Here is a 27,047-nt window from a genome sequence, read left to right as displayed (position 1 = left end):
TCGGGAGATATTGCACAACAAATGTTATGGTCTGTTTTCTCCTGTTATCCTTGTGAAAATTGAAAATTGTGGGCTTAAGCAACATTTTTGTGGAAAATGAAACATTTTTCATTTTTTGTTCCTACTTTGTTTTAATTCCTGTGAAGAAACTGAAAGGTTAACAAACTTTCTAAATATGGTTTTGAATACTTAGAAGAGTGCAGTATAAGTTTTTAAAATAGTGTAACTTTTGGGCGTTTTTTGAAATATAGGCCCCCAGATTCACTACAGATGTGAAGTAGTCCCCAATAAAATAGGATTTGTAAATTTTGTTGCAAAAATGAAAAATTGCACCCCTCTACATTTCTATGAAAAAAAAAAAAACTGTTTCAAAATGAAGCTCATGTAAAGTAGACATGTGGAAAGTGTTGCTTATGCCAATAAAAATAATTAATGACCATCTGTTTTAAAGGCATGAAGATTCAAAGTTTGAAAATTGGGACTTTTCATCAAATTTCCAATTTTTTCATAAACAAACGCTAATCATATCAACCTTAATTTATCATTAATATGAAGTACAGCATGTCATGAAATCGTGAAAAGATCTCGAAATCACTGGGATATGTTGAAGCATTTCAGAGATATTACCATTTAAAATGACACTGGTTAGAATTGAAAAATTTGGCCTGGTAAAAACAGGCTGCAGTGGTAAGGGGTTAAACAAATGAAACAAAAATAGTAATAGTTGCAAGCTGTCTAAGTTCAGTGTAAACCCATTAATTGTTTTACTTTTTATACAGTTATGACTGGTTCAGAGATACCTGGCATAGTTTATTGCTTCCACATCTTGATTCATCAGAACTACATTCTTTCAACCTGCTGTTTCCATTGGGATCTTTATTCCTTTTCATGTTTGGGACTGGAATAGCGTATTGGACTGGAATATTGTTCAAGTCAACAATTGAAATACTGTCATCCACATTGAACTCTTTGAAAAGGTTTGATAAAAGTTTACTCATTTTTTTATATAGCACAGCTATTCAAGATTGTATTTGTTTGTTGTTATTCTATCAGTAACATATCTTCTCTAATTCATATCTTCTTATTTAAAGAGTAGTGTTTGAGAAAAAGTGACAATAGATGAGATAATAACTTTTCTTAAATATAATTAATTAGTAAATCAAACTATTTCCCCCATTATTACAGCGATTCACATTTCATTTCATTTTATTTCATCAGTGAGAGCAGAATATTGTGCAATTCTCTCCTAGTAGAGACCAATTGTATGAAGGAAGCTAATTCTGTACAGCAGAAATTCAAAACAGCTTTATGCTGAGATCTAGCAGAATTTATTAATCCACCATTTTGCTGAGCCGTTGGTTCAATAAATGTAACGGGAGAAACAATTTATTTCTCTCAAATATTTACCAAAGGTGATGAAATTATCAATGTGTCCCAATAAGCATTGGATCAACAAAATGCAAGTTAAGGTACATATACAGCTCTCAGCCACTAGAATGAAGAGAAGTCTCATTGGATTTCCCTCTATGGTTGTATTTTCTACTTTCTTGGTGCTCCATAACATATAGGTTTCCATCTTACATTTCCACATATACAAGTGCTGTGCTTCCAGCACAAAGTGCAGGAAATAATATTGCAGCACAGATCTCACCATCCATTAATAAGCTGTCCACAGTCTTTCCCATACAGTGGTGTCTCCCAGCTCCGAAGTAGGAAGTCTTGCAGAGCAGTCAAAATAATGAGAGAGCTCTACTTCTGTCAATTGCACCCACATAAAGGGCCAGAGCTTTCATTAACAAATTAGGGAGAAAATATTTTACTATTCCTAACACATGTAAAATATCAATCAAAATTATTCAACTGCCAACGCAAATTACCATAGTTTTATTAGCAAAATATACAAACTTTATCTCCCGGGGGGCGTGGCGATGTAGTGGAGCTGAGAGGACGCGTCTAGGCAGAGCTTCCATAATCCTGACCCAATTCCTGCATTTATATTATCCAAAAAGGACTCACCCCAGTGATACTGTGAACCCCAGGGCTCCTGGGGACCTCCAGCTCCTGAGGAGGTGTAGTGTGTGACTCCTTTCGGATCAGGATCAGGAGAACCCAAGCGGGAGGCAGAGCCAGCAGAGGACGGCGGCCATTTGCTGCTGCGTGCTTCAGCAGTTGGAGGCACAGCAAGGAAGAATCCACCTCAGGAGTGGCTAGCTGGACAGCGTACTGGACTCACAGAGGTATACAAGGAGGAAAACGCGGTGTGAGCTCTGAAAAATGAGCCCCGCGCTCCCTCATTAATGACATTGACCGCGAGCTAGCGTCCGCCATTGTACTAGTGCTTGCACTATCACCTCTGTTGCTCAGAACTGGGGCCGCGGTTGCTACGGCAGTCTGCTGACTGCACAGTACACCAGACCGCACGCTGAGGTCTGCTACAGGACTCTTATACTTTGCATTCACCGCTCAGAGGCTGGGGTCATAGTTGGTATAACAATTTTCTGGCAGGGCAGTGTATTAGACTATTTGCTGGAGTCTATCTCTGTATTTTCACTTTCACCTCCCCAGTCCTCTGAAGCTGGAGCCATAGATGACGCAGCAGCCTGCTGACAGTGCAACATAACATATATCTGCAAAAAGACCTGCATAGCAGACTGGGCTAGTCATAAAGCCCACTGACCAGACCATATTGACTCTCTCTACTTTGCTGAAATCCATGCCAGTTTTTTCAAGTTGCTATATTACTCTGCTTAGGACTGTCTGTACTGCTTCGCTTTATTAGTAAACCAGGAAAACTGTACTTACACCTCTTAAAGTACTACTACAGTTGGGAGCAAGGGAAGAAGAGAATATACCTAACCATCTTGCTGTTTCTCATAAACGTTAACTATGAGTCGCTCAAAGAGTTCGGAGGTGGCTGGAAAGCTAAAAGAGTTTGCAAGAACTGACCCCCCCAGACAACTCACGATCTCTCAGAAATAACCCATTAAATGTTAAAGCTACAGATCAACGTAAAAATCACGGTTCTGGCAGCGAACAGGGTGGAGATCAAGAAGATTTAACTTTAAGACAGGCTTCTGAACAATTAATGCAAGCCATATCTCGAACTAGGACATCCCTGACTGGGAAAATAGAGGAGGTGCATTCTGAAGTGGGACGTCTCCGACAGGGTATGCAAGCCATGGGGGGGTGCATCACTGAAGTCGAATCAAGAGTGTCCCACCAGGAGGATAACCTTGCACCTATGGAGACTAAATTGACGAAGGTGGCTGGTTCCATAAATACCTGGAGGCAGAAGGCAGATGACTTGGAGAATAGAATGCGCTGGAATAATATCTGAATCATTGGATTACCAGAACGCTCGGAAGTTCAGTGACCTGAGCAATTCTTGGAAAGCTGGCTCAAGAATTTAGGGGGATGAGTTCTCTCCAACATTCGCTGTGGAAAGGGCTCATAGGGTCCCCACAAGACCTCTCCCCCCGGGCACTCCACGGCAACCTTTTCTGGCACGCCTCCTAAATTGCAGGCACAGGGACATTATTCTCCATATGGCACGGCAAAAAAAGTCCCATTAAATTCAACAATGCCACAATATCAATATTCACGGATTTCTCTATGGAGCTTCAGAAACAACGGGCTCAATTCATGGAGGTCAAGAAACAACTCAGAGAAAGGAATATTCTGTATTCAATGACCTTCCCAGCTCGACTCTGAATTGTTTATGAGGGTTCCTCCATATTTTTTACAACCCCTGAGGAGGCCGTGGAATGGCTGCGGTCCCACACAGGAGCAAATGGAAAGTAGCCCTGATTTGTTTGCCGCCATCCCTATATGTGTGCATAGGAAATGGAACTCTCTCAATATTTGTAATGATAGGAGCTCTTTCCGCCAGCGTCCAGTATAATAACAATATCGGACACTGTGTTCAGTGAAGGTACTCTCTTCTTGGAATACGACAGGAGCATGAGATTGTGCTCCTTCTTGAACTTTATCTTGTTCTTTCTTGTTATAGTTTTGAAAGTTAATGTTTATATAGATACTGCTGCCAAGACACCAATTAAGTTGCCTGCAAAATTTAACCTGTGTGACAATGTACATCATATCCGCATAGGGGAATATGGGATCTGAAATTATATGTATGACCTGGAATGTGAGGGGTCTCAAATCTCCTCGAAAGAGAATTAAGCTTTTTTCCCAGATTAAGCATCATCATCCTCACGTTGTAGCTTTGGTTGAAACACACCTGACCAGAGACTTTGCTCGCTATGTGCAGAAACCATGGGTGCAAAGATCCATACATGCATTTCACACTAGTTACTCTAGAAGGGTGTCTTTGTTAATACACAAAGACGTTAGATGGAAGGTCAAAGAGGCTTGGAGAGACCCTGAGGGATGCTTTATTTTTGCGCATGTGTCGGTAAATCTGAAAGATTACGTCATAATGTGTATCTATAACCCGCCCCCAGCTAATATGACAGTTCTTAAGAAGGCGATAAGCTTTGCCGTAAATTATACAGATGCACATGTTATGTGCATGGGAGATTTTAACCTTGTCATGAACAACGGTCTTGATAAACTCAGATTAGATGACGGAGCCTCCGGGTTGACCTCCTCTCCATTCCAGTTATCAATGTTCATGGAAGGCAATGGCTGGTTGGATCTGTGGAGGGTACGTCATCCTGATGTGAGAGAATATGCTTGCCACTCGTCCACTAGACGCACTTTATTCCGTATAGACTATATATTTGGATCCAGTAACTTGGCAATGTGGTTGGGGGATGTGGAACATGGTAACAGGGGTATTTCCGATCATAGTCCGATAATACTTAAACTCAGGTTTGGCCTAACTCCTATAGGTTATATACCCAATATATGGACACCAAATCTAAGCGTAAATTATTCTTTACCCGCCAGTCATATTTTGAATTAGGGAACCAGTCCAGTAAACTACTGGCATTTATAGCATGCCAGCATAACACATCTAATACCATACTTCAAATTCGAAATCCAGATAACTCGATAGTAACCTCAACAGATGACATACTCCAATGTTTTCATGATGACTATAAAACACTATATAGCTCCAAAGGTTGTTTCAACCCCTTAGAATGTCTGGAATATTTATCAGACATAAAGTTTCCCACTTTAAGCCCCACTTAACAAGCCTTTCTGGACGCTGATTTTACTATAGAGGAGATAAATAGAGCTATAGTGGATATGGCTTCAGGGAAGGCACCTGGGCCAGATGGATTTCCTATAGAAATGTATAGGAAATATCTGGATATTTTGGCACCGCTCCTTCTAAAAGTGTTTTAGAGGACCTGGGAGGAAGGTTCTTTACCAGACTCCTTTTATGAAGCAAATATAATAATACTTAATAAAGAAGGGAAAGATCCCCTCGAATGTGGGTCATACCGCCCCATATCGTTGGTAAATGTGGATTACAAAATTTTCACTAAAATCCTGGCCACTATACTAAACTCGGTGATACTTGAAATAATACACCCAGACCAGACCGGTTTTATGCCCGGGAAAAATACATCTATTAACATCAGGAGAGTTCAATCAGTAGTTCAGTACAGTTCTCTGGTGCCAGATAATGAATGGGCCCTGGAGGCCTTCGATTCCATTGAGTGGTCCTTTTTATCAGCATGTTTACAAAAATATGAATTCGTTCCTAAATTTTGGAAGTGAATTTGCGCAATATATATGAAACCAAAAGCCCGAATAATTATAAACAATTCTATATCAGGGTCGTTCTCTTTGGCAAGAGGAACACGTCAAGGATGTCCCCTCTCTCCCGCCCTCTTTGCTCTTGCAATCGAAGCACTAGCGATACTTATAAGATCAACTCCAGCCATTATGGGTATAACTATAGCAGACCGTTTAGACACTATTGGCTTATATGCTGATGACATGGTGATATTTATGGATAAAGTAAAAGAAACATTATCGCATGTGATTACCACTATAGACAAATTTAGTAAATATTCGGGATTATACATAAACTGAGATAAATCCGCTTTAATGCCTCTTTCCCAGGTTCCAATGGATGAGAGTCATGACTGGGCAGTTAATTTACAGGGCTATAGTCTGTTCAGAAATGACCGTACAAACAAGCGAGGGGGGGTGTTTATATGTAAAATCATCCTTAAAAACCCATCTTGCTTGAGAATATATGTGAATCTAATGAAAATGTAGAGTCCCTGTGGGTGGAGATAAGGGGAGGGGGAAAAAATAATAAATTATAGATAGGGGTTTGTGTAAGTCTCCAAAAATAATGGAAGCAGCTGAGAATATCGTCATAAAGCAAATAGATGAAGCAGTGGCTCAAGAAGAAGTCATTATTATAGGGGACTTCAACTACCCTGAAATACATTGGGGAACAGAAACCTGTAGTTCAAGCAAAGGTAGTAGGTTTTTGACAACTATGAGAGACAATTACCTTTCACAACTGGTTCAGGACCCAACAAGAAGGGGGGCACTGCTAGACCTAATATTAACCAACAGGCCAAACCACATATCAAATATACAAGTTGGGGGTCACTTGGGTAATAGTGATCACAAAATAATAAGTTTTCATGTTTCCTTTAATAAGATGTGTAGTAGAGGGGTTACAAGGACACTAAACTTCAGGAAGGCAAATTTCTAACGGTTGAGAGATGATCTTAGTGCAATAAACTGGGACGATATCCTGAGACATAAAACTACACAAAGCAAATGGGAGACATTTATTAGCATCCTGAATAGGACCTGTGCACAATATATACCCTATGGGAATAAACATGCTAGAAATAGGAGGAAACCACTATGGCTAAATAGAGCTGTAAGGGGCACAATAAGTGACAAAAAGAAAGCATTTAGAGAACTAAAGCAAGTAGGTAGTGATGAGGCATTAAATAAATACAGAAAAATAAAGAAATTCTATAAAAACCAAACAGTCAGCAAAGATTGAGACAGAGAGACTCATTGCCAGAGAAAGTAAAATTAATCCCAAAATATTCTTTAACTACATAAATAGTAAAAAAAACTAAAAAATGATAGTGTTGGCACCCTTAAAAATAGTCTGGGTGAAATGGTGGACGAGGATGAGGAAAAAGCCAATATGCTAAATTATTTTTTTTCAACAGTATTTACACAAGAAAATCGCATGACCAGAAAACATGATTAGTGATGACAAAAATTCTCCTTTAAATGTCACTTGCTTAACCGAGCAGGAAGCACGGCGGCGTCTAAAAATCACTAAAGTTGAAAAATCCCCAGGCCCGGACGGGATACACCCACGAGTACAGGAATTAAGTAATGTCATAGATAGACCATTATTTTTAATCTTTAAAGATTCCATAATAACAGGGTCTGTACCACAGGACTGGCGTATAGCAAATGTGGTGCCAATATTCAAAAAGGGGACAAAAACCGAACTTGGAAATTATAGACCAGTAAGCTTAACCTCTACTGTGGGTAAAATCCTGGAGGGTTTCCTAAGAGATGCTATACTAGAGTATTTGAAGAAGAATAACCTCATGACCCAATATCAACATGGGTTTACGAGGGACCGTTCCTGTCAAACTAATCTGATTAGCTTTTATGAGGAGGCAAGTTCCGGACTGGACCAAGGAAATGCAGTGGATGTTGTGTATATGGACTTTTCAAAAGCTTTTGATACGATTCCACACAAAAGATTGATACATAAAATGAGAACAATGGGGATAGGGGAAAATATATGTATGTGGGTTAAGAACTGGCTCAGTGATAGGAAACAAAGGGTTGTTATTAATGGAACACACTCAGACTGGGTCTCAGTTAACAGTGGGGTACCACAGGGGTCAGTATTGGGCCCGCTTCTTTTTAACATATTTATTAATGACCTTGTAGGGGGCATAAAGAGTAGTATTTCAATATTTGCAGATGACACTAAACTCTGCAGGGTAATCAATACAGAGGAGGACAATTTTATATTACAGGAGGATCTATGTAAACTAGAAGTTTGGGCTGATAAATGGCAAATGAACTTTAATGGGGATAAATGTAAGGTAATGCACTTGGGCAGAGGAAATAAAATGTATAATTATATGCTTAATTGTAAAACACTGGACAAAACTGTAACTGAAAAAGACCTGGGTATATTTGTGGACGACAAGATCACGTTTGGTGGCCAGTGTCAGGCAGCTGCTGCAAAGGCAAATAAAATAATGGGATACATTACAAGAGGCATAGATGCTCATGAGGAGAACATAATTTTACCTCTATACAAGTCACTAGTGCGACCACACTTAGAATACTGTGTACAGTTCTGGTCTCCGGTGTATAAGAAAGACATAGCTGAACTAGAGCGGGTGCAGAGAAGAGCGACCAAGGTTATTAGAGCACTGGGGGGTCTGCAATACCAAGACAGGTTATTACTCTTGCGGTTATTTACATTGGAAAAACGAAGGATTAGGGGTGATCTTATTACTTCGTACAAGTATTTGAGGGGACAGTACAAAGATCTTTCTACTGATCTTTTTACTCTGAGGCCTGAGACGGGGACAAGGTGGCATCTTCTACGTCTGGAGGAAAGAAGGTTTAATCATAATCACAGACGCGGATTCTTTACTGTAAGAGCAGTGAGACTATGAAACTCTCTGCCGCATGATGTTGTAATGAGTGATTCACTACTAAAATGTAAGAAGGGCCTGGATGCCTTTCTTGATAAGTATAATATTACAGGTTATATATACTAGATTCCTTGATAGGGCATTGATCCAGGGAACTAGTCTGATTGTCGTATGGAGTCAGGAAGGAATTTTTTTCCCCAATGTGGAGCTTAGTGTTTGCCACGTGTGTTTTTTTTTTGCCTTCCTCTGGATCAACATGTTAGGCTATGGGTTGAATTAGATGGACTTAGTTTTTAAGGTTGAAGGAAGACTATGTTACTATGTTACCTTGAAACAGTATCCCCATTGCCAATTGTATCTAATTTTAAATATCTAGGAATAAATATACCAAAACACAGCAGACTCGATTTACAATTTAATATTCTCCCGTTGTTAGAACTCGCCAAGCTTAAATTTGCCATTTGGATTAAATTACCATTATCTGTCTCAGGATGTATAAACCTGATTAAAATTATTCTACTTCCAAAGCTCAGTTATTTCCTCCAGCATAGTGCAGTATTGATTCCTAAATCTTTCTTCTCAAACCTAAATTCATTAATCTCGTCCTTTATATGGGGGAAGACTAGACCCAAACTTAAATTGTCCACCTTACATAGATCTAAACAAATGGGAGGAGCGGCACTGCTGGATTTCTTTTTGCATTATTTGGCTGGGCAAATCAAAGCTTTGAGTAAGTGGATGCCCAATAACTACCTACCTAATTCGGAGAGCCGTTTGGCCCATGCTGCAAAAGTCAATTGCCTTTTGGGTTTTTAAGAAACAGATAAACCTAATACCCTTAGATTATTACCCTTACTACGGTTGGCACGATCAGTCTGGAGACAAATTAAAAAAGTGATTCGCTTTGATGACATCATAGCTGAAATGCCATTATGGAATAATACTTACTTCCCAGTGCTACTAAACCACCCGTCCACTCAATTCTGGATCTCACATAATGTTTCCTTGGTTAAAGATTTATATGATCACATTGTCCTAATGTCCTTTGAACAAGTACAAACTAAATACAGAATCTCTGGGCCCCAATTTTTTCGCTATCTATAGGTCAGATCATCAATTTAATCACACTTACGCAACATAAATACAACTCAAAAAATATTGTCTTTCCCTTTAATAGGGATCCTTGAATCACAAGGTCCCCAAGGTCTGATTTCCACTTTATATACATGCATGTTGTCCCATCGGCTAATAACAAAATGACCCAATTATCTATGGTACACCAATCATACCTGACCCCGTTACTGTTATTCAGAATGCGACGGTCTCAAACTTCAGAATGCATAAGATGCCATACAATGGATGTGGATTTTATACATATGGTGTGGAGATGTCCAGTTATCCTATCCTTTTGGAACAAGGAAACCTCATTGTTAACCTCACTTATATCTAGTCCTGTTCCTCTTAATCCATTAGTATGCTTATTTGGTGTGCTAGATGAAGAGATATGGGGATTCCATGTTAAAATTTTCCTGCGGGAGACGCTTTTCTTAGCTACGAAAATATTGGCCCTACGCTGGATGGGTAATTTACATCCATCTCTTAGAGCTTGGATTGAGCTGGTAAACTCAATTATACCTTACGAGCGGACAATGTATCAGAATATAGGCTGCTTGGGGAAATTCAATAAGATTTGGGATGTGTGGAACTCATCTCACCTTACTATATCAACACGTTGATAATGGTCCGGTACCATTATAATAGCTGGTAGTAAAGAATACATTGACTCACACTTGATAGTATCATAACTTTATTAACAATGTCAAAATCGCTTTTGGCAGCAGGGTAGTCTTAGTTTTTTCGTTCTTTAGGAATATGATAGTTTTGTTGGATGTATTGTATCATTCCGAGTTATGTTTAACCAAACATATATAAATCTGAATAATGAGTCTTTTAATTACTCCTCAATTGTTCCATAAGCCTCACAAAGAATATGGACTTGTGGATTTGAAGTTTATACAAATAACTCATTATACAAATTGCTGTTTTCTTATAATTATTATGATCAGTGTGTATACGTTATATTGGTTATATACAAAATGTGAACGTTTTTATTATTATTATTATTATTATTGCTCCTTAAACAAATTAAAAAAAAATATATACAAACTTTCTGCTGCTCGCTATAATCCAATCAAACAGTCACAATTTAAATAGCTCAACACAACTAATGTAACAAGTGTTTTCTCCAAATTCAGCACAATAGCCTACTTTTAATAACTGCTGCAGTCTCAGAATTATTCTAAACCCTTCATAACATGCGTCATAAGTAGTGTTGAGCGATACCTTCCGATATCAGGAAATATCGTATCGGATTGGATCGGACCGATACCCAAAAAGTATCGGATATCGCCGATTCCGATACCGGAAACCAATGCAAGTCAATGGGACACAAATATCGGAATGAAAATAAACCCTTTCTTTCCTTGTAGGTTAATTCTACATGAAGTAAAACAACTAAGAATAATGTAGAATGTATTACATAAAAAGCCGGCAATTCAGCAGCGGCATACACCGGTACCCGACAATTTACAACAGAAAAAATAGAGCTTCACACATAGATTAGATAGATAGAAACATGTCAGTCACATATATATGAAGTACAGTGACAGTGTTGCTTACTGTACTTGTCATTTAGTGTTAAAATAAAGGATTTATTTAAAAAAAAATTGGCGTGGGGTTCCCCTTAATTTTAGTCTCTAGCGGAGGTTAAGCAGACGGCTGGGGCAGATGTTTGAAGCCTGGGAAGTGGGTAATACCCACGGAGCTTCCCAGACTACTAATATCAGCCCCCAGCTGAATACCTAGCCTTTACTAGCTATTAAAATGGGGGACCCCCCCAAAAAAATGACGTGGGGTCCCCCCTATTTAATAGCTAGCAAAGGCTAGGCAGACAGCTGGGGGCTGATATTAATAGCCCAGGAAGGGTGCCATGAATATTGGCCCCCTCCCAGGCTAGAAACACCAGCCGTCAGCCGCCCCAGAAATGGCGCATCCATAGGATGCGCCAACTCTGGCACTTAGCCTCGCTCTTCCACGCTGCCCTGGTGCGGTGGCAGTGGGTAATAGGGTTGGGGTTCATGTCAGCGCCAGCTGCCATGAAGCCCAGGTTAGTAATGATGGGCGTCTATTAGACACCCCCATTACTAACCTACAAAGTGTTAAAAAGAAAAAACACACTACTCCCAGAAAAAAATAATTTATTTGAAATAAAACACACAATTTTATTTAATTCTTAGTTTACGAAAAAAAAATAGTTACCTGTCCACGTTCCTGCGCTGATCTCCCATGCACAGCTGTCACATCTGGAGATGGTGACAGCTGTGCATGACTGCTGTAAGCTCACACTGCCGGGAACACGTCCGCTCCTGGCTGCGGGAGCCACTGACTGAGGTCACCGGAGTGCATTCAGGCAGCGCAGCTCCGGAGACCTCCTTTACGGCACTGCTGTACCGTGGGAATTTCTCACGATACAGCAGGGCCGTAAAGGAGCTAACCGGAGCAGCGCTGCCTGAACTCCGGCGAACCCGCTTATGCAATGACAGGGCTGCTTTACGGCCCCATCATTCTAGCGGCGGCAGCGGTTCAGAGCGGTCACATTCTATGTGGCTGCTCTAAACTGGAGATCATCGTGGGACACTCGTGGACTACTACGGAGGGGTAAGGATAAGGTTGTGGTTTATTATTTTAGATTTTATTACAGGAGATCGATGGCTTCGGGGAATTAGGTGTCTAGGTGAGTATAGGTGTATTTTTTATTTTTTACTTTATTTTAGGTGGCTATCGGCGGGGACAGGTAATGTATGAACTAATTTATTGTAGGCAACCACTGGCCACCAATGACATGTATTTAAAATTTATTGGGGACACAGTAGGGCAATTTAAATAGGATCAGGCTGATGGGAACTACTGCTCCCATCGAGCTGATCCTGCTGGCACGAGTGGACGGGGGACAGACATAGGCCGATGGGAGTAGTAGTGTCACATCGGCCTATGTCTTCCTGCACGCACACACCCACAACTGAGCGCTGCCATCCAGCTTGTCATCCTTCAGAGACACTGCAGAGCGCAGGCATTATGGGAACTTCCGATTCCGGTATTCGATATTGTAAAAGTATCGGAATTCCGATACCGCGAATATCGGCCGATACCCGATATTTCAGTATCGGAATGCTCAACACTAGTCATAAGTAATATGTAAAGCACACTTGGCTGTTATCACCTGCTGCAAAAGTGATGTGTAGCCAAACATACGTTTCTAGCAGTGTTCCTGAAGAATATTCCTCATGGGCAGTGGTCTATAGTTCAATAATAATCTTTGGTTTCTGTGCAGCAAACTACTTTTTCAAATGCAACCAAAAGGACTTCAAATCAGTGGACTGTGACAACTGCAGTACAATCTTCCACAACTCTTTGTAAAACCAAGCCTTTGTGGACTTTGTGGTGTGCTTGTAATCTGTGTCTTTTTGGAAGTTTCAGTGATGTCCAAGTTTTAGCTATCTCACAGAAGGCATGAAGTTTTCTCCTAGGATTTCTTGATAATTAACTGAATTCACCTTTCCCTCCATACACTGCTGATTTCCAGTGCCAAAGGAAGCAAGTGTCCCCAGGGCATCAGAGCCTCTACCATGTTTCACCGAGCTATACTTTATGCTTAATTTTTTTCTCCTCCAGGACAAGCTGCTGATCCGCAGGCCCCTAAAGTTCAATTTTTTTCATTCAATTCACAGAATCCTATTACTTCTCTAATTTATTTACAATACCTTAAAAAAAATACAGTCCCCGTGAATGTTTCTACTTTTTTTTTTTCACGTTACACCTACAAACCTAAATGTGTTTTATTGTGATTTTATGTGCTATACCAACACAAAGTATCAAGTATTTATGAAGTGTAAAGGAAATGATACATGGTTTTCTAATTTTTGTAAAAATATAAATCTGAAAACTGTGAGGTGCATTTTTTTTCAGCCCCCTATATTCCGAAACCCCTAAATAAAATCTTGAGTGACCATTTGCCTCCAAAAGTCACATAATTAGTCATTTACACCCGTGTGTTATTTATTCACAGTATAACTACAGCTGTTCTGTGAAGGCCTCAAACATTTGTTTGAGAACATTAAGGTTCAAACAGCATCATGAAAACAAAGTAACACACCAGACATGTCAGGATAAAGTTGTGGAGAGAGTAAAGCAGGATTAGGTTATAAAAAATAGCCCAAGCTCTGAACATCTCACAAAGTACTGTTCAATACATCATCCAAAAATGGAAGGAGTATGGAACAACCACAAACTTATCTGACTTCCCAAGCAAGGAGATCACTAATTAGAGAAGTTGCCAAGATGCCCATGGTCACTTTGCAGGAGATGTAGAGATCCACAGCTCAGGTGAGAAAATCTGTCCACAGGACAACTATAAGTAGTGTATTCCAAAAATCTGGCTTTATGGAAGAGTGGCAAGAAGAAAACCATTTTTTAAAGCAAGTACCACAGGGTACACTCACAAGTTTAGAGTTCATGAAGGGAAGGACTCCTGGATTGAACCCCCTGAATGCCCCCCTGTTCTGGGAGTGAGTAGGAAAATTGTGTGGGATTTGGTGCACCCACTGCTGGATAAAGGTTATCAACTCTACATAGATAACTTTATACCAGCATCCCTCTCATCAAGTCCCTCTCTGCACGAGGTACCACAGCCTGTGGTACTGTCTGCAAAAATCAGAAAGGCCTCCCGAAGATGCTAATTGGGCAGATGCTCAGAAGGTGTCAGAGCAGAGCCCAATGTAGCGACAACCTGCTGGTGGTCAAGTACAAGGACAAGGGGGATGTCCTTCTCTTGACCATCATACATGGTGATGGCAGCACCCCCAGCACTGTACCGAAGTTCCTCTACACAGGTCGTCAAACCAGACTGTGTAGTGGGGTACAACAAGTAAATGGGGGAGTTGATCTCTCTGATCAAGTCCTCCAGCCGTACAGTGCTTTGAGAAAGGCCAAGGTGTGGTACAAGAAGCTGGCCATGCACATTATACAGATGGCAATGCACAATCCTTTCCTTCTATCACGATATGCAGGCCAGACTTCTACGTCGCACCTTCAGTTACAGGAGGTAGTGATCAAGGCCCTGATATTTGGCAGTGGTGACGGAGCAGGCCCCAGTACTTCCGGAACTGTAGGACCTCGAATCGTACCAGGCCAGCATTTCCTGGGGGAGGTCACTCAAAGCGACAAAAAAGGTAAGTCACAAAAGAAGTGCAGAGTGTGTTACAAAAGAGGAATACGCAAGGATACCACTTATCAATGTGACACCTGCCCCAACAAACCTAGCCTGTGCATGAAAGAATGCTTCAGGAGGTTCCATACTTCCATGCACTACTAAATTAATTTCTGACTTGCACAACTGACGTATGACAACATGACGAACACTATACAACTGACGTGTGACACGACATTTTCTCCCACACATGGGGTATCAGCGTGCGCAGGAGAAATTGCACAACAGATTTTGAGGTCCACTTTCTCCTGTTACCTTGTGAAAATATTTTTTTTTTGCTAAAATAACAATTTTGTTAGACAGGGCAGGAGACTGGTAAGATATTCAAAGAAAACCACTTGCACAACATTAGCATTGTAACAGATAAGCACCATATGTATTTGTATCATTTATATTTTGGCTGCTGCATTCACTCACATCCACCCTCCTTACACACACTCTGTTTACACCATATCGGCTCCTCTCTCTTCTCCTCTCCTATGTACAGCACTCATGCTCTTTTCACAACCCTAAACTGCACAGATCCATTCAATCCCACCATACAAAACAAGAAACGCTCTCACAAATCACTTAAGCATCTGCTCACTCTCTCTATCCTCCTTCTCTTAGTCGCCGGAAATACAGGTGCATCTCACTAAATTAGAATATCATCAAAAAGTTAATTTATTTCAGATATTGAATACAAAAAGTGAAACTCATATATTAAGTAGAGTGATTACAAACAGAATGATCTATTTCAAGTGTTTATTTCTGTTAATGTTGATGATTAAGGCTTACAGCCAATGAAAACACAAAAGTCATTATCTCAGTAAATTAGAATACTTTATAACAGTTTGAAAAATGTTTTTAAAATCCGTAATGTAGACCTACTGAAATGTATGTTCAGTAAATGCACTCAATACTTGGTCGGGGCTCCTTTTGCATCAGTTACTTCATCAGGCGTGGCATGGAGGCGCTCAGCCTGTGGAACGGCTGAGATGTTATGGAAGCCCAGGTTGCTTTGATAGCAGCCTTCAGCTCGTCTGCATTGTTGGGTCTGGCGTCTCTCATCTTCCTCTTGACAATACCCCATAGAGTCTCTATGGGGTTAAGGTTCAGGCGAATTTGCTGTCCAATCAAGCACAGTGATACTGTTGTTTTTAAACCCGGTATTGGTACTTTTGGCAGTGTGGACAGGTGCCAAGTCCTGCTGGAGAATGAAATTTCCATCTCCAAAAAGCTTGGCGACAGAGGGAAGCATGAAGTGCTCTAAAATTTCCTGGTAGAAGGCTGTGCTAACTTTGGTCTTGATAAAACACAGTGGACCTACAACAGCAGATGGCATGACTCCCCAAACCATCACTGATTGTGGAAACTTCACACTAGACTTCATGCAGCTTGGATTGTGTGCCTCTCCACTCTTCCTCCAGACTCTGGGACCTTGATTTCCAAATGAAAATTGGAACTCTGGGACCTTGTGAAGTGTGTCAATGATTTCCTTCTGGACATCTGTCAAGTCAGCAGTCTTTCCCCATGATTGTGGAGCCTACTGAAGCAGACTAAGGGACCTTTTTAAAAGCTTAGGAAGCCTTTTGCAGGTGTTTTTTGTTAATTATTGTAACATCCCTGGTGGCGTGCTGGCATGCTTGCCATCTCCCACCATGCAAGACTGCCAACTTACCTATCAGCCCTTGCTGCACACTTTGCTGCATTACTTGCTGTGTGCATGTCTCTTGTCTGATTGCTTAGGGCGGCGGTGCTGTTACTTCCTGATTCTTAAAGTTACAGTGTGCACAGTTCTAATGTGTCCCCAGCCTATTGCTGTGAGTCACTGGATACTTAAACCTCCTCCTCCCCATAGGAGCTGCCTGAGCAATGCTTTCTTTCAGTGTGTTATGCGCACCTGAGTTGCCAGGTCCTGTCCTGTATCTTGTCTGTTCCCGCCACCCTGGGGGCTGAGTACCCAGGTCCGTTACCTGTATCTGTGACTTCTAGTCTGTTTCCGTCATCCTGGGGGCTGAGTACCCAGTCCCCTTACCTGTATCTGTGACTTCTAGTTTGTTTCCGCCACCCTGGGGGCTGAGTACCCAGGCCCGTTACCTGTATCTGTGACTTCTAGTCTGTTTCCGCCACCCTGGGGGCTGAGTACCCAGGCTCGTTCCTTTATCTTGTTCCAGGTTCCGTTTCTGTCTGAATTGTGTCCTAACCCGTTACCTGTTTCTCTGTGTCTGATCTTTTCCTTTTCCTGCAGTGTCTGAAACTGCACCTAACTCCAAATCGTTGTCTCTGTACTTCTGTTTGTGAGTTTTCTGTCCACTCGCTACTTCATTGCAAGTACCTTGTGTGTGTCTGGTTCTTCTTGCCCCTTTTTCCTGCCTCCGTATCTACCTCCTGTGTTCTAGCTATCTTCTTGTGTTTCCTAGTCTGTTCCATGTGAACAGAGCCCTGTCCTGTCTGCCTGCACCTGCGGTTCCGCTCTGCTCTGCTCCGCTCGTCCTCTGCGCCTGCGGTTCTGTTCTGCTTGTCAACCGCACCTGCGGTTCTGCTCAGCTCTGCTCTGCTTGTCCTCCGCGTCTGCGGTTCTGCTCTGCTCCGCTTGTCCTCCGCGCCTGCGGTTCTGCTCTGCTCCGCTTGTCCTCCGCGCTTGCGGTTTTGCTTTGCTCTGCTTGTCCTCTGTGCCTGCGTTACTGCTCTGCTCCGCTCCGCTTGTCCTTCTTGACTGCGGTTCTGCTCTGCTTGTCCTCCATGCCTGCGGCTCTGCTCTGCTTGCCCACTGCACCTGCGGCTCTGTTCCTGTATCCCAGTCTGTACTGGTCCCTATCCAGCCTGCTTTCCTACCTGCCAGTATCTGCCTGTCTGCATACCTGCCGTGCCTGCCAGTACCCGCCTGTCTGCATACCTGCCGTGCCTGCCAGTACCCTCCTGTCCGCATTCCTACCGTGCCTGCCATAATTCACCTGTTTGCATACCAGCCTAACCTGCCCGTTCCTGCATTCCCCGGTGTGGGTCAACAGCTGTGACCGGGGTGGGCCACCTCCCACGTCCCTCCTCCGACCACGGAGTCGATTAAACCGCCGTGTGTTTGTGGTCGGATCTGGCGAGGCCCCTAGTCATGCCCCTCCAGGCACTCCCTCGGTTCTTGGCCCAGTGGGTCCATTAACCACGCTCACGCCAGTCAGTCCGGGCGTGAGCGTAACAATTATTCAAATTTACTGAGATGACTTTTGTGTTTTCATTGGCTGTAAGCCATAATCATCAACATTAACAGAAATAAACACTTGAAATAGATCACTCTGTTTGTAATGACTCAATATAATATGAGTCTCACTTTTTGTATTGAAGAACTGAAATAAATTAACTTTTTGATGATATTCTAATTCAGTGAGATGCACCTGTATCTCTCCCAACCCTGGCCCTTTTTGTAATAGTAAGTCGAACCCCTCCCCTGCTACACTCAGAAACCCTGCTAAACTCAATATTATTCCTTGCATGCCTTCTGTTTCCTTCAGCTATGCGCTTTGGAATGCCCGTTCAGTATGTAACAAACTCTTCTACATCCATGACTTTTTCCTTTCAAATTCCCTTGACCTTCTGGCTCCTACTGAAACCTGGACCCAGCAGTTGGACACCCTCCAGTACCCTCACTTACCTACCCTTCTTTTGTGGTCCACACTGTCAGACTCTACCGGCCCTTCTCTTTGCGAGTGGCGGCTGTATATTGCCCTCCGGGCTCCTCCCGTCAGTTCTTGGATCACTTTGCCACCTGGCTTCCTCACTTTCTATCCTGTGACATCCCAACCCTCATCATGGGGGACTTCAACATCCGCATCAGTAACCCACTCTCCCCATGTGCCTCCCACCTTTTATCTCTAACCTCCTCCTTTGGCCTTTCACAGCTTACTAACTCAACTATTCACAAAGATGGAAACACTCTGGACCTGATATTCTCCCGGCTCTGCTCAGTACATGATTTTACTAAATCCCCTCTCCCGCTCTCTGACCACAACCTTCTGTCATTCTCTGTCAGTAACTGTCGCTCCGCTCAGGACACCCACACTTATAGAAATATGCGTGCCATTAACACCCTGAAACTTATAAAGAAATTGCAGTCATCATTGGCACCGATCTCCTCCTTCTCATGTCCTGACTCTGCACTGAAACATTGAAACATTATAATGATACATTGCAGAGTGCCCTGGATGAAGCTGCACCTCCCACACATAGAACAACTCGGCACAGATGGCGACATCTCTGGCACATGATACAAACACGTTTTGTCCAGCAGTGCTCTAACTGCGCTTAATATCTGTGGAGAAAATTCAATCTGGCCGAAGATTCATCTATTATAAGTTTATTCTTAAAACATACAACTGCGCACTTCACCTCTCCAAACAAACTTATTTCAATACCCTCATCACCTCACTTTCCAAAAATTTTCATTCCCTCCTCCATCCAAGAGTGAAAGCCCCGACTACTGACATCAGCGCTGACGATCTGGCTAATTATTTCAAAGAAAAAATTGATCATATCAGAAAGGAAATTTTCTCCCAATCCACTAATACAATGCACGGTCCTCCCTCTCCCATTGCATCTAGCTCACTCTCTGTCTTTGAATCCGTTACGGAAGAAGTAGTAATCAGGCTCCTTGTATCTTCACGCCCTACTACCTGCACCAGTGACCCCATTCCTTCATATCTCCTTCAGTCCCTTTCCCCTGCTGTCAACTCTCATCTAACTGAAGTATTTAATCTCTCTCATCCGGTATCTTTCCCTCCTCATTTAAACACTCCAGCATACATCCATTACTTAAAAAACCATCCCTAGACCAAAACTGTGCTGCTAACTACAGACCTGTGCTAATCTTCCCTTTATCTCTAAACTCCTGGAATGCCTGGTCTACTCCTGTCTAATCCACTATCAATAAGATAACTTTATTCTTGAACCTCTACAATCCGGTTTCCGTTCTTTATACTCCACTGAAACTGCCCTCACTAAAGTCTCTAATGATCTACTAACAGATAAATTTAATGGTCACTACTCCCTGCTGATTCTCCTGGATCTCTCTGCAGCATTTGACACTGTGGATCACCAGCTCATCCTCACGATGCTCCACTCTATTGGGCTCAATGACACTGTTCTATCCTGGTTCTCATCCTACCTATTTGACCGGTCATTCACTGTATCTTTTTCTGGCTCCTCTTCCTCCCCTTTTCCCCTTACTTACGGGTTCCTCAAGGATCTGTCCAAGCCCCCTCCTCTTCTCCTTATTCACCACCCCTATTGGACAAACAATCAGTAGATTTGGTTTTCAGTACCATCTCTATGCTGATGACACCCACTTATACACAACGTCTCCTGAGCTCATCCCTGAGTTATTAAAAAACACCAGTGATTGTCTTTCCGCCGTCTCTAGCATCATGTCCTCCCTCTATCTGAAACTGAACTTGTCAAAAACTGAACTTCTTGTGGTTCCTCCCTCCACTAGCCTACCTATGCCCAAATTTGCCATCTTCGTGTGTGGCTCCACCATTACTCCCCAGCAACAACCCCGCTGTCTTAGGGTCATACTTGATTCAGAACTTTCCTTCTCTCCCCAGGTCCAGTCACTCGCTTGCTCATGTCATCTCCACCTCAAAAACATTTCTAGAATTCAACCTTTTCTTACCTTTGACTCTGCAAAAACTCTTACTGTCGCTCGGATTCATTCTGGTATGAACTACTGCAACTCTCTACCAATTGGTTTCCCTCTTACTAAGCTCTCCCCTCTCCAATCTGTCATGAATGTGGCAGCCAGGATCATATTCCTCGCCAACCGCTATACTGATGCCTCCGCCCTGTGCCAGTTGTTGGACTGGTTACCCATCCACTATAGAGTTCAATATAAACTCATCACCCTTACCCACAAAGCGCTCCATGCTTGAGCACCACCCTATATCTCCTCCCTCATCTCAGTCTACCACCCTACCCGTGCCCTCCGTTCTGCTATTGACCTAAGACTAACATGCTCAATAATCCTAACCTTCCACTCCCGTCTCCAAAACTTCTCACGTGCTGTGCCAATTCTTTGTAACGCACTACCCAGTACTCTTCATTTAGTCCCCAGTACCCACAGTTTTAAGCTTACCCTAAAAATGCATTTCTTTAAACTGGCCTATCGCCTCACTTCACTTATCTAACTATCCCTTTTTTTCCCCATACAACACTTCCTTCCAAATGTGACATACAGAAGTAGTGCTGTTGCTTCAGAAGCATCCAGCAGCTAGAGGGGTTAACACAGTCACAGGAGACAGGGAGTGTTTTAGCAGAGCCCCAGGAGGATTGTGGGGAACTTGTTATTGTAGTCTGGCTGAAGTCGAAGAGAAAGGTGTTGTGTTATCTGGATCTGACAGAAGGCAACTGAACAGGATTCAGATCAGGAGAGAAACTAAACACAAGTCAGATAAACTCCCTGAACTAACAGTGCAGAATATTATCGGTCAGGAAGATAAGGACTGGAAGGAATTGTGTCACAGGGATCATCTCCCTCATCAAACTCTCCCCCACTCCATCTCCAAGCAGGATAAAGAATGCTGTGTACTATTGTGTCCTTATGAAGGAAAAGCCTTTGGTTGTGTATGCATAGAAGTGTATGCTGCTAAGAGATCTATTCTATGCTGAATTATGCTACTGAAGAGACTGTAATACTGTGCCTTGTGAAGAAACTATTGTATTGTTACTGGAGCCGTTGCTCAAGAAACTCACTGTACTGTAATGAAGATTGTTGCTGTACTATCCCTGAGTTGCACTGGCCGTGCTTCAGATTAAATTCCACTGTTAAGCTGTTGAAAAAGACTCTTGTCAGATGTGTCTGGTCAGCAATTGAATGTATCTTGTGCTTGAGAGAAGCTGCAGCCTATGGTCGCCCTGAGTAATGGTTCCCCCAGGATTCCAAAGAATTCATGAAACCCGTCTCGCCCTATCTGAACCTAACTGCATGCGTGTAACATTGGTGGCCCGTACGGGAAATCCTTAGTGAGATTTAGCGTGTAGAGAGAGAAGAGAAAAATGTCTGGAAAAACACAGCAGCACAGCACCTCAATTCAACTGTGCCACACCAGTTAAAGGGGTCCAGCCCTATAGAAAACTCACTAGCAGCAATGGATGTGGAAATACAAATGGACAGAATTAGTGAGCTGCTTCTTCAGTTAACCTGTGAAGAATTGAGAGCAGTAGCAGAACATATAAAGATGTCAGAAGAACAGATTTCTAAAGCAAACAACCGCAGGCAACTGTTAGCTGCCATTAATGCAAAAATGGATGAGCTGGGGGAGAAAGAAGCTGAAGACGTCATGGGGACGTTCCTCCAGGAGCTAACACAGTTTCTAACCAGGTTGAAATTGGAGGATGGGAGGGGCGGTACCAAGTAGAGATGAGCGGTGCTCGACTCGAACTGTAAGCCAATCTCAAATTCGAACTGTTTTGGGCGTTGTTCGAGCCGTTCGGCGAACCCGAACGATTTGAAAAAAATTCGGCTGTTCGAGGTTATGTTCGATAACTGTTCGTGCACAAAAATCATAACTGGATTTTTTCTCAGTAATGCTGAAAATTAATGTTAATACGCAGTTTGAGTGTACAGCGGGGAGGGGCAGGGGATGGATCTCTGCAGAAATAATGAAGATCTCCATTTTTTTTTCTCTTTCCCGCATTTACAGTGGGGAGGTGCAATCTGTCAGCCTATCAGCAGCGCACACACGGAGCGAACTGCTTTTTTCACACAAGCAAGGCATGTGCAATTGGCAGTGTATGTCACATGTCCTTGCCCTATAAGACCCAGCAATTTTCCCCGTCGCCACCATTTTCTCACTGCTGCAGCTGCGTGTTAGACGGCACCGCTGTTGCTGTGTGCACTATACTTTGTTAATTTGAAGCTAATTTTCTCACAAATCTACAGATAGCTTGGGAGTAGGGAATAGTTGTGATTGCAGTCCTTTTCAGGGCTAGGTTACATCAGTTCCTATCACTTTTATCAGGCAGGTCTGTGCTCTTAAATAGATAGGTTGGGAGTAAAGACTAATTGTAATTGCAGTCCTTTTCAGGGCTAGGTTACATCAGTTCCTATCACTTTTTGCCAGGCAGGTCTGTGCCAGTGCTGTGCAAGTTTTTTTCACAGCATTTGGCTAAATCTAGCAAAGCAAATCCTTTTTATCCTCTTGTAGTGTGAGTTAGTCAGTGGAGTAGCCTATCTGTGTTGCAAGCTACACCACCTGTGTATAGAATACAAATCTTTTTACTGCACCTAGTGAAGTAAAACCTTTTGGGCATAGCATCATTCTATTAGTCCATCTATACTAATCTCCACCAGGTTGCAAATTTAAAATAATTTTTATCTGCATCTAGCTCTGAAAAAATATTTGGGCTTCGGCTTGTAGCAGTGTGTGGGACTTGTTCTATTAGTCCATCTATACTAACCTCCAGCAGGTTGCAGATTCAAAATAATTTTTATCTGCATCTAGCTCTGAAAAAATATTTGGGCTTGTAGCAGTGTGTGGGACTTGTTCTATTAGTCCATCTATACTAACCTCCACCAGGTTGCAAATTCAATATAATTTTTATCTGCATCTAACCCAGCCAATACTTTTGGGCTAATACCACAGTTTGGCCACTCAGCTCTGCTCGGTTTTCATCCATTGTTTTTTGTGCAAACAACTCCAGAGTTGTGAATTAGTTAACCACCAAAATGAGTGGAAAAAGGCCTGCTGCTTGTGGAAAGGGGAATAGGCGTGTTGGGAAGGGAAAAAAAGGTTGTGTCCGTGGGGTAGGTGTTAAAGCAACAGTAACATCTGCAGAAGAAAGACCATCTTCCAGCCAAACTAAGATGTCTACTTCTTTTAGCGGACAATGTGATAGGATCCCTTTCTTACGGCCACGCCAATCGCTACAAATTCCAGATGAGGCACAAAGATAGCAGGTGCTTCAACGGATATCAAGTGCTCCTTCAAGTGGGCTCTCCTCCACATCAACTTCAACATCACAAATACTCCAGTCCTCAGAGGTGTCACCCCAATCGCACTTGCTTCCTCACAGCTCCCAAGTCTCCAGCTGCCCATCTGAGTATGGGGTAGAACAGATGGTTGAGTCTGCAGAGCTGTTTACTCATACTATAGCCTGGGAATCAGAGGTCGGCTCCAGAGCTTCTGTGAATCCAGACGAGGAAATGATCTGCACTGATGTCCAGAATCTTTGAGTCGTATCCAGGACCAGACGCAGAAGGTTCTGACCATAATGTAGACCCTCGTTCCCAAACTGTAACTCCTGTTGGTGGAGACAATGAGGAAGATGATGATGAGACTCAAATACCTGATTGGAGCGACAACTTTAGTTTTTTGTCAGGGCAGAATGAGGATGGCTCTGAGGACGACGGGTGTGATAACACACAGGGTGATGATGACGAGGTTGGAGATCCCACTTACTGTAAACCCACAGTCAGCCAGTCGATGAGGTCAGCAGAGGAGGTGGAGGAGGATGCTAGTGACGACGAGGTCAGGTTGCGCCTTCCTGGACAGAGACGTAGTACTGGAAGCACGTCAACAACTGCATCCTCAAACACAACTCTGCCTCTGACCACAAGTCGTGGTGGCTCTTCAGGTCGCATGTGTGCTAAGCCTTGCATAGCCTGGGCATTTTTTCAGATCGATAAAGATGACCCAACTCGTGTTATCTGTAACATTTGTCAGCAAAAGCTAAGTAGAGGCCAAAAAATACATAGTTTGAGTACTTCGTGCATGAACCAGCACATGGATATGAAGCATAAGTTGCAGTGGGAAGCTCACTGTGCTACAATGTGGCCTAGCCGGCCGGGCCAACCACCGTCTGCCACATCTTGTGCATCCGCGGCCTCTTCATCCTCTGTGACTGGGGGGACAGCAGTCACACCTGTTTTGGGACGCAGACCTGCCACCTCTTTACCCGCAACAGCCAGCGTGATTGGCAGGTCATCATTTTCTTTGAAGGTGGAAACACCAGCTGGTGTTGAGCGCTGTCCGACATCGATAGCACCACCTTTGGATCAAGGCAACCTAACATGTCCGCCTGCATCTTCCTCACAGACCGGCAGTTTGCCAGGGACACCCTTCTCAACCCCGTCTAAGCACAACAGCCAGCCCTCGGTCCCTCAGATGTGGACAAGTAAAAGACCATTTCCTCCTAGCCACGAGAAAGCTAAGAGGTTGAATTTCACCATCTGCTAGCTCTTGGCTACAGAAATGCTTCCTTTCCACCTGGTGGACACAGAGGATTTTCGAGACCTTATGTCCGTCGCAGTGCCCCAGTACCAGATGCCCAGTCGGCACTACTTCTCAAAGAAAGGTGTGCCTGCGCTCCACCAGCATGTCGCACACAACATCACCGCTTCTTTGAGAAACTGTGTGTGACAGGGTGAATTTCACCACAGACACTTGGACGAGTAAGCATGAACAGGGGCGTTACATGTCGCTGACTGGGCACTGGGTAGCTATGGTGACAGCAGGTCAAGGGGCTGCTGTCCAAGTCTTGCCGTCCCCACGAGTTGTGTGTCAATACTCTTTATGTCAAAGTTCCTCCACTGCTTCTGCCTCCTCAACCTCCTCTCGGTCCTCCACCTGCACCCAAAGCCTGTCTGGTCATGCCACAAGCTTTCTAACTGCGCAGAAGGGATCCTGCACACCTCCTTACTATGCTGGCAGCAGGGCTCAACGTCATCAGGCGGTTTTTACTTTGAAATGTCTGGGAAATGTGAGTCACACAGCTGAGGAGTTGTGGTCAGCTCTGGAGAACCAGTTTCATGAATGGTTGTCTCCACTGGACCTGAAACCAGGGAAGGCCGTGTGCGACAATGCTGCAAACCTCGGTGCGACCCTTCGCCGGGGCAATGTCACACACGTGCCTTGTGTGGCTCACGTGTTGAACCTGGTTGTCCAGCAATTTTTAGCCCAATATCCCGGACTAGATGGCCTTCTGCAGAGGGCACGGTCGCTGTGTGCTCACTTCCGCCGTTCGCATCCCGCAGCTCAGCGACTTACATCTCTACAGAAGTCGTTGGGCCTGCCACTTCACCGGCTAAAATGCGATGTGCCTACCCGGTGGAATTCAACTCTGCACATGTTGCAGCGACTATGGCAGCACCGACAAGCCCTGGTGCAATACGTTGTGATGTATACCCTGGGCCAACGAGATCCAGAGGTGGGGCAAATCACGCTGGAGGAGTGGTCTCAGATCAGGGACCTATGCACCCTTCTGCACAGTTTTGAAATGGCGACGAAGATGTTTAATGCTGACGATGCCATTATCAGCATGACTATTCCGGTGATTTACATGCTGGAGCACATGTTAAACAGAATTCGGCGTCAGGTGGTGGCACAAGAGGAGGTGGAGGAAGTAGAGCAGGAGGAGTTGTATGTGGAAGGGCTAACATCTGCAAGGTCCAGACGGTCGGCAGCACCAAGGCGGCAGGCATGTGAGGGTGGGGGAGATGGTTTTACCAGGGCGCATGGTAGCATCCAAACTAGTGAGGAAGGTGCAGGAGCCCAGGAAGAAGTGGAGGACGAACTGATGGAAGACTCATCAGATGAGGGAGACCTTGATCACATTTCTGTTGTGCGAGGTTGGGGGGAGAGGGCAGAGGAAGGAAGCATGATTGTTAACTCGCCACCAACACAACAGGGACTTGGTGCTCCTGGATGCGCAAGACACATGAGTGCCTTCTTGCTGCACTACCTGCAACATGACCCTTGAATTGTGAGAATTAGAAATAATCCTCACTACTGGGTTGCCACACTGTTAGATCCCCGGTACAAAAGTAAATTTGCAGAAATTATTCCTGCCATAGAAAGAGATGCACGCATGCAGGAGTATCAGCAGAGACTGTTACATGTGCTTTTCCCCAAAACACTAGTGGTGCACGTAGTGAATCTCACAGTTCCAACTTGCCAACTGTGGGACCATCGAGTGTTCAGCACTCAAAACGTAACAGAAAAACAGTATCTGCTGGTAACATCAATTACGCGGAATCATTTCACCACTTTTTTAGCCCATCCTTTGCAAGGCCACAGGAGACAAGAAGTCTGACACATAGTCAACGCCTAGAGACGATGGTACAGGAGTATCTCCAAGTAAACATTGAAGCCATGACTGTG

The 27,047-nt window shown here is 43.4% G+C and overlaps 1 protein-coding gene across 2 annotated transcripts in view; it reads left to right on the top strand.

Moving 5' to 3' along the window:
* PGAP1 (post-GPI attachment to proteins inositol deacylase 1) overlaps positions 1-27,047 on the top strand; it is a 1,100,814-nt gene that overhangs the window by 736,748 nt on the left and 337,019 nt on the right. For both annotated transcript variants that reach the window (XM_073647815.1, XM_073647814.1), the window contains one exon: positions 780-977. In XM_073647815.1, the coding sequence (XP_073503916.1) occupies positions 780-977 (198 nt within the window). The remainder of the gene's footprint in view (positions 1-779; positions 978-27,047) is intronic.

The sequence above is a fragment of the Phyllobates terribilis genome, unplaced genomic scaffold, assembly GCF_046119375.1.
Source record: "Phyllobates terribilis strain yellow unplaced genomic scaffold, ASM4611937v1 Scaffold_9__5_contigs__length_417890890, whole genome shotgun sequence".
NCBI lineage: Eukaryota > Metazoa > Chordata > Amphibia > Anura > Dendrobatidae > Phyllobates > Phyllobates terribilis.
Note: the sequence above shows the minus strand (reverse complement) of the source record. Positions and strands in the feature narration are given on the sequence as shown.